Consider the following 7,216-nt stretch of genomic DNA (forward strand, 5'->3'; position numbering starts at 1 on the left):
TAAATTATATGATCATATTTAATTATGTAAGATATATTATAAATATTATTGAATTATGATTAAATTTTGATAATGATTATCTACTAATAGAAATGAGGTTTAATTATAATAGAATTACTTATGAGATGGTTTTGATGAAAATGACTCTTCTAATTATCCTGTTATCTATAAAAGGATAATACCTTCTAAAAATAAATAACTAATCATTAATATTACATATCTATTTTTAATCTTGTTTAGTCTTTAATTTATCATTCACGGTAGTCATTTGAAAGATATAAAGAAAAAAAATAAATCTAATTTTTTTTATATTAGTAAAATTTTTAAATAAATCTAATTCAATGATAATACGTCTGTAAATTAGTAAAAAAAATTTACATTATATCAATATATTATAAATTTAATTTATCGTTATGGAGAGTTAAACGAGAGAAGTTGACAGAATGAACACAGTTGCCGGTGTAGCCATTGACTATGCCAACATAAAGGTTCTGCAGTCCATGCTCATTTCCTTCCTTCCAAGGTTTCATTCACATCAATATAATAGTATGTTATTCACATCTATGGAGCTGATGTCTGCATCCGTGGAATCTATGACTTGCATGGCTGCAGGTGGTGTGAAACACTACACCTAAGGTTGTTTAGAAGGCATTTGAACGAGATTTGCTTGCATCTTACATTTACCGAGAGAAATATGATCAGTTTACTTACCCATCATGTATGTTACCAAGGAAAACAAGTTGTGTATAATACATAAACGACTGAACAAAACAAGATGGACAAGGAAGAGAAAACAATGGAAAGCAATATAATCAATTTACAGAGATCTACCATGTTTTGCATATGGGTAAGACAGGCTTTTATAGTTTGTCATTGACATTGATGGGATCAAAAAAGATATCACAAAAGCTACCTGTCAAAATAAAACCAAGCTGAAAGGCCAAGACATTAAGATTCCATTTCAGTGTAAGCACACCCATACATAGAGAGAGAGAGAATTTGATTTTAGGTAAAATATATCCACACTGTTGGCAATAAACTTACCACAACAATCATTGCCAATTACAGGAAATCGTAGAAAGCTGACTATTTTTTCTGTTTGGTATTTGTAAAAAGAATAGGGTGGAATTTATTTATTTATTTTTGTAATTTTAGAAAGAATATAAAATGAAAGACAAATTAATAGTTTTGTCCAATCCACTGTCTCCTATTGTCTCACTCTTGCTATTATTTGCCCCTTTCACTGTCGCCTCCTATGTCTCACTTTTGACTTCCACAACTTCCTCCCTCGTTCCTCTGTTCTTAGGGCCGAGCACCATGGCCAATGGGTGGGAGGTGGACGCCGAAGAAGAGCCTCGTATCTCCCACGGTGAAAGGTTGTTCAACTTGCTACTCATTCTCTTGGGGTCTGCGTTGCTCATAGCTTTCTCCTGTCACCTTCTCTTCCCCTACGTGACCCCTGACAGCTTCTCTTCTGAGAAAGGTGAGATCTTTGGCATGAAGTTTAGGAACCTTCAGAACGATTAGTGGTGGCTGTCCTATCTCTTTCTTTTCCATTTCTTTGATGTGTTTTGCTCAATTGCATAGAGGTGATTTGAAGTGTCATAAAATTGTGGCAACAAAATCTTCCCTAAACAAATTATGAAACATGAGAAACCAATTATGCAACTAATTATCAAGAATTTTCTTTGACCAATTAATCTCTCCTCTGTTTATTTCTGATTGCTTGCTTCGTTCTTCCTAATTGAATGATTTTGCAAACTGTTTGCATTTTTCAGACTCTTCTTTGTTTGCCAAATTACTCAAACTGCCCAAATGATTTCTGGGACCTTTAGAGATGTTGGGATTTTTGATATGGTTTCAGACACTCAATAATGAAGTAAATTACTACCTTGTTAATCTTTAATTTGGGCATTTCTGTAACTTGAACTCATAAACAAAATCATCTCCTTTTCTAAAAGGAAAACTCATCTTCTTAAGCATCTTAGTTGCAAAAGCAAGCTTTAAGTTTTACTTTATGCTGTTACTAACTTTAGCCATACCTTTAATTATGAAAGAATGTAGAAACAAAGACTCAATTTCAATCACTTATAGCAAGCACATGAAAATTTCTAACTCAAATTGCCCTACCGTCGAGAATACAGTTGCTTCAAGTATTTATTATCTGAAAAGGCATTTAAGCTCAAAGAAAAGTCAACTTATTTTTTTAATATATTTGAGGTAACAATTAAGAAAAAAATTTGTGAAAAAAGTGTCCAGTGAAGTACAAAAAGTTTGTTGAACTGGGGTCAGGAAAAAGCAACAAGTTCTAACTCCAATCACTCTTCTTATTACTTTTCTTGTATATATGTATATGTATACACGCACGCACATGGACACACACTCACTCACTTTAAAAGTCTCTCAGAGAAAAGGGTGGTCTTTAAGTTTAGTCATAGATAAGTTGTTTGCACATTTCTTTTATAGATTGTACCCTTTATTATCCGTCTGTTTGGTTTGAACTGTCTTACTATTAAGGAGGGGATCAAATGTTCCTGGCATGTCAGTCTACCAGAAATTTCTATAACTTTATTGTCTAGTTGTTAAATTAATGAGTGTTTCTATGATCAAATATGTCTTTTCGTTTAGAGAATATGATCGAATATATTAGTAGTGGGATACTGTTTCACCAGCTCATAACCAAAGAACATCTGTTGTATTAGTGTGATTTGCAGTAGCGGTTAAATGCAATGTGATAATAGTGCACAACTTTATCCACTCCTTTGATCTTGATTGTTCTTTCCCCTTCCCTATATGTTTCAATAATTTCATATATTTGTGGCACTATATGAACTAATCAAATGTCAAATGAATGATAATGCAGAAGAATGCGATCTTTTTTCTGGCAAATGGATTCAGGATGCTTCAGGTCCAGCTTACAGTAACACAAGCTGCAGTTTCATATCTTATCCTCAAGACTGTTTGACAAATGGTCGGCCTGATACTGGCTACCTTTACTGGAGATGGAAACCATATGATTGTAATTTATCTTTGATGGACGCAAGGAAGTTCTTGAATATTATGAGGAACAAATCTTTAGCATTTATTGGTGATTCAATTTGCCGCAACCAGATGGAGTCATTGCTTTGCCTTCTCTCAAAGGTGCTTTTCATGCTTGCTGCTAAATGTTACAAATTTCAACATTACGTCTGATACTATATTATAGAGAAGAATCTCATGGCTAAATTTCTCGGCTTGTCTCATGGTGTTACTTCATTTGGTATTGATAGTACCAATTATAACCAATTTTGGTTTCTAATGCAAGTAATCATAAACATAATTCCACAACCCTCTTTGTTATGTTCCTTAAACAAGCCTCCATCTTGTAAAGCATAATTCAAATGCCAAAGTTAATTGTCAGAGTGACTTTTGCTTTCCTCAGAATTTTCAGTGTAAGTTGTAATATGAAACCGAAATAAGTGTGGGTAAAGTAATGTATTAGTTAGCAACCTGCAAAATTAATCTTCAAGATTTAACTTTAGAATTTTATTTTGCTCATAATAAATGGTCTTGTGAAATGCAATTATGCTTTGTGTAACCTCATTCAACTTCATGGGACCTCTCTCTAAGAAATCCAATGTGTTTCTGATCATCAGGTCGAAGAAGCTCTTCTGGTTTATCATGATGAAAATTTTCAATCCAAAACATGGTACCTCCCTTCGCACAACGTCACGCTAGGACTGATCTGGGCTCCTTTTCTGATCAAATCTACTGAAGATAGTTCCAAGAATGATATACAGCTTTATCTTGATGTCCTCGATGATACTTGGACTAGCCAATATCAAAAGTACAACTATATAGTGTTGTCCGGTGGACAGTGGTTCCTCAAAGAAACCATATTTTGGGAGAACAACACAGTTGTTGGCTGCCACTACTGCACAGGGAAGAGCCTGAGGGAACTTGGAATGGACTACTCTTATCGCAGAGCACTTCGGTTAGTCTTCCACTTCATGAACGTGTCAGAACACAAGCCCCTCATAGTTTTGAGAACCTGGACTCCGAGCCACTTTGAGCATGGGCAAGGGAACAGTGAGGGGGTGTGCAACAGAAGAAAACCGTACAGAGAGCGTGAGTATACTGCTGATCCAGCGGATGCAATAATGAGAACTGTGGAGGTAGAGGAGTTCCAGGAAGGATTGAAGAACGGCCTGCGGCTTGTGCTCCTTGATACTTACCATCTTGCGCTGCTGAGACCCGACGGCCATCCAGGACCATACAGAGAGTTCCACCCTGACATCAGCAAGAAGCTCCAGAATGACTGTCTTCACTGGTGCTTGCCTGGGCCAATTGATACCTGGAATGAATTGCTCATGACGATTCTGATGAGTGACGAAGAACTGAAGTCTACTCTCTGTACAAATTGGATGATTGTACCACTTTGATGAGCCCAAGGCATATGCATGAAGTTTGTTTGCTGGCGTTCAAAGTGATGTCAATGCGTGTGTAGATTCTAAACTCATGTTGTTAAAACAGGTCAGATTATGAATAGAAGTACATGATTAATGTCGAACCTAAATGATTAAACTCCTTGGGAAGTATTATACATCATGATCACTCATAGCAAGTTCTGAGTATAAACATTCTATAATATGAATTCAAACATAAGATAGAAGTACATGGAATTGTATATGATAGATATTTTTGTTAGTTATAAGTGTCCTACAAGTCAATCACATAAGTGATGACATTTATAACATACTGCGACGTTCTCTTTGCTTATTATTATTGACATTTTATTATATATTATATGGATGTATATTGTGACATATTTGGATCTGTGTAATGAGAATCAGATCGTAATGAGATCACGATAATGAGATCGATTCGTCTTTAAACATAGATCATAAATCATCTCGGTTATAGGTTATTCGAGAAGGACATCGAGATAATCGGATAAACCAGTGTGTTATATACTCGTTCATATGATGGAGGTGACTGGTCTCATAATCGCTCGTGTGAGGATACTAGTGTTGAATCTCGTATTTTGATGATAAAACCACTTGATATGTGTTTATGTTTTAATCTGCATTTTGAGTGACGCATGATGCTTCGATCAGGATGAGACAATTAAAGCAGAAAAAATCATGTTGTGCGGGAGGAACATGTCAGAAGATTGGACGTCGGGCCGATGGATCGGTCGATGTATCGACAGAAGGCTTCGGACCATGGACTTGGGCATCGGGCCAAGAAGAGCGGGTATTGCGCCAAGGATATCGGAGTTACGGAGTAAACTGGCCGATTGGGCAATAGGTCGTAGGAGAGGACGATGCGCCGAAGAATCGGACGAAGCGTCGAGGGACCAATGACATGCTGGAAAACTTAGTTAATTGCTTAGGATTAATTGTCTCGATCGAAGTTTTGTTTTAAGTGTGCAGGATTAACTAAGATGAAAGAAAGACATGCAGCAGGAGTTGTGCCGGGGTCAAAGACTCTGATCACGTTGGGAGTTCGAGAGCTCGACGGAAGTCCGGACGGTCGTTGAAGGTTCCATGGGAACAAATCCGAGAAGTCCAGGAGCTTGCCAAAAGAAGCTCGTCAAAACTCATCAAGTGGATCGTTGCAAGTCCAGGAGTTTACTGGAAGTCCATCGGAGCATCGCCGGAGGTTCGTCGGATGTTCGCTAGAAGTTCGCCAGAAGCTCGCTGGAAAAAGCGATTGACGCACTAGAGCAAGCTGTAGTAAATGTCTTAAGAATTGTCATAGTTAGCATGTGGATTAAGTTAGGAATGGGCCCTTGACAGACCCAAATTGGGCCAAATGGATCAACCCATTCGGACCAGAATTTCTACTAGGTGGTGGCACCGCTAGGGTCGGCGGTGGCACCGCCCAAGAGATGGTCTCCCAGGAAAGCTGGGCAGTGCAACTGCCCCAAGTAGACGGTGGCACCGCCTAGGCTCAATCTCCGAGCGAGACTGGGCGATGCAACCGCCCCTGACAGGTGGTGGCACCGCCAAGGCTTAGTCTCCGAGCGAGACTGGGCGGTGCAACTGCCCCTGTCAGGCGGTGGCACCGCCCAAAGGCTCAGTCTCCGAGCTCTGCCAAGCGATGCAACCACCCCTGACAAGCGGTGGCACCGCCTAGAGGCTCAGTCTCCGAGCTCTACCAGGCGGTGCAATCGCCTTAGTCAGGCGGTGCAACCACCAGACCCCGAAATTTCGGGAGATGACAGTTTTGAGCTCAGAATTCAAACTGGTTTGGAGCCTATAAATACCCCTCCCATCCTTGGGTAAAACACACAAGCACAGAGAGATTAAAAGAGAGAAAACAATGCTGCAATCTCTAGAATTTCCCTCCTCTAGCTTAAGTGTTAATATTCTGTTGAAGAGAGGAGAGTGAGAGCTTGTAAGGGTTGTCTCCTAAACCCGGTAAAAGGAGAAGAGGGTTGTAAGAAGGAGATTGATCTTCGCCTAGTAAAGGAAGATCATTAGTGGATGCCGGTGGCCTCGACGGAAGAGGAATCGGAGGAGTGGATGTAGGTCACGATTGACCGAACCACTATAAACTCTCGTCTTCTCTGGTTTGCATTTACTTTGAGCATCTTATCTTTACTGCAAACCTCCTCAGTAGCTTACTGTCTTCAACTAAATTACAAATGTGTTTCTTAGTTAAGTATTTTCCGAATCGGCGTTAAGACGGAAATCGATTTTATCGTACGAACATCATATTTCAGTTTGCGCTTACATTCTGATTTCTATCTTAACTGCAAACTGCCTTCTTTACTTTACTTCAAATATGTTTCCGTAAGCTTTCAAAGTTATTATCTGCACAAAATGACTTTTACGTCGAAATCATATTTCAACGTACGAACGCAGTTTTAATCGTTGAAAGTTTTCCGTTGCACTAATTCACCCCCCCCCCTCTTAGTGCTCTTGATCCTAACAATTGGTATCAGAGCCCAGTTTTTCTCATTTCGGATTTACACCCGAGAGAAATGGCTCTTCATGGCTTTCAAGAGGGTTTTTCGGTTGTTCGTCCACCGTTGTTTAACGGATTGGACTACACTTATTGGAAAACTCGAATGGGAGTTTTCTTGATTTCTATAAATTTGGATCTATGGAATATTGTTGAAAATGGTTGTCAACATCCCTATAAACCGATGAATGAATAATCGGATTTGGAGAAGAAGTATTTTTCTCTAAACGTAAAGGCTATGAATGCCTTATTTTGCGCTTTGGAC

At 38.7% G+C, this 7,216-nt stretch overlaps 1 protein-coding gene across 1 annotated transcript; it reads left to right on the top strand.

Moving 5' to 3' along the window:
* The first annotated feature begins 1,232 nt into the window (after positions 1-1,232).
* LOC135615233 (protein trichome birefringence-like 26) lies at positions 1,233-4,555 on the top strand. Its single transcript, XM_065113446.1, has 3 exons — positions 1,233-1,483; positions 2,864-3,141; positions 3,636-4,555. The coding sequence occupies exons 1-3, from the start codon at positions 1,318-1,320 to the stop codon at positions 4,419-4,421; spliced, it is 1,230 nt and encodes a 409-aa protein (XP_064969518.1). The 5' UTR covers positions 1,233-1,317; the 3' UTR covers positions 4,422-4,555.
* Positions 4,556-7,216: the final 2,661 nt, after the last annotated feature.

This window comes from Musa acuminata, chromosome BXJ2-6 (genome assembly GCF_036884655.1).
Source record: "Musa acuminata AAA Group cultivar baxijiao chromosome BXJ2-6, Cavendish_Baxijiao_AAA, whole genome shotgun sequence".
Taxonomy (NCBI): Eukaryota; Viridiplantae; Streptophyta; class Magnoliopsida; order Zingiberales; family Musaceae; genus Musa; species Musa acuminata.

Bases quoted from the DNA above. Each gene is read 5' to 3' on its own strand.
- LOC135615233 (XM_065113446.1), top strand. From the start codon at position 1,318: ATGGCCAATGGGTGGGAGGTGGACGCCGAAGAAGAGCCTCGTATCTCC. The intron at 1,484-2,863 runs GTGAGATCTTTG...ATGATAATGCAG, and splicing joins CAGCTTCTCTTCTGAGAAAG to AAGAATGCGATCTTTTTTCT. The intron at 3,142-3,635 runs GTGCTTTTCATG...TCTGATCATCAG, and splicing joins TGCTTTGCCTTCTCTCAAAG to GTCGAAGAAGCTCTTCTGGT.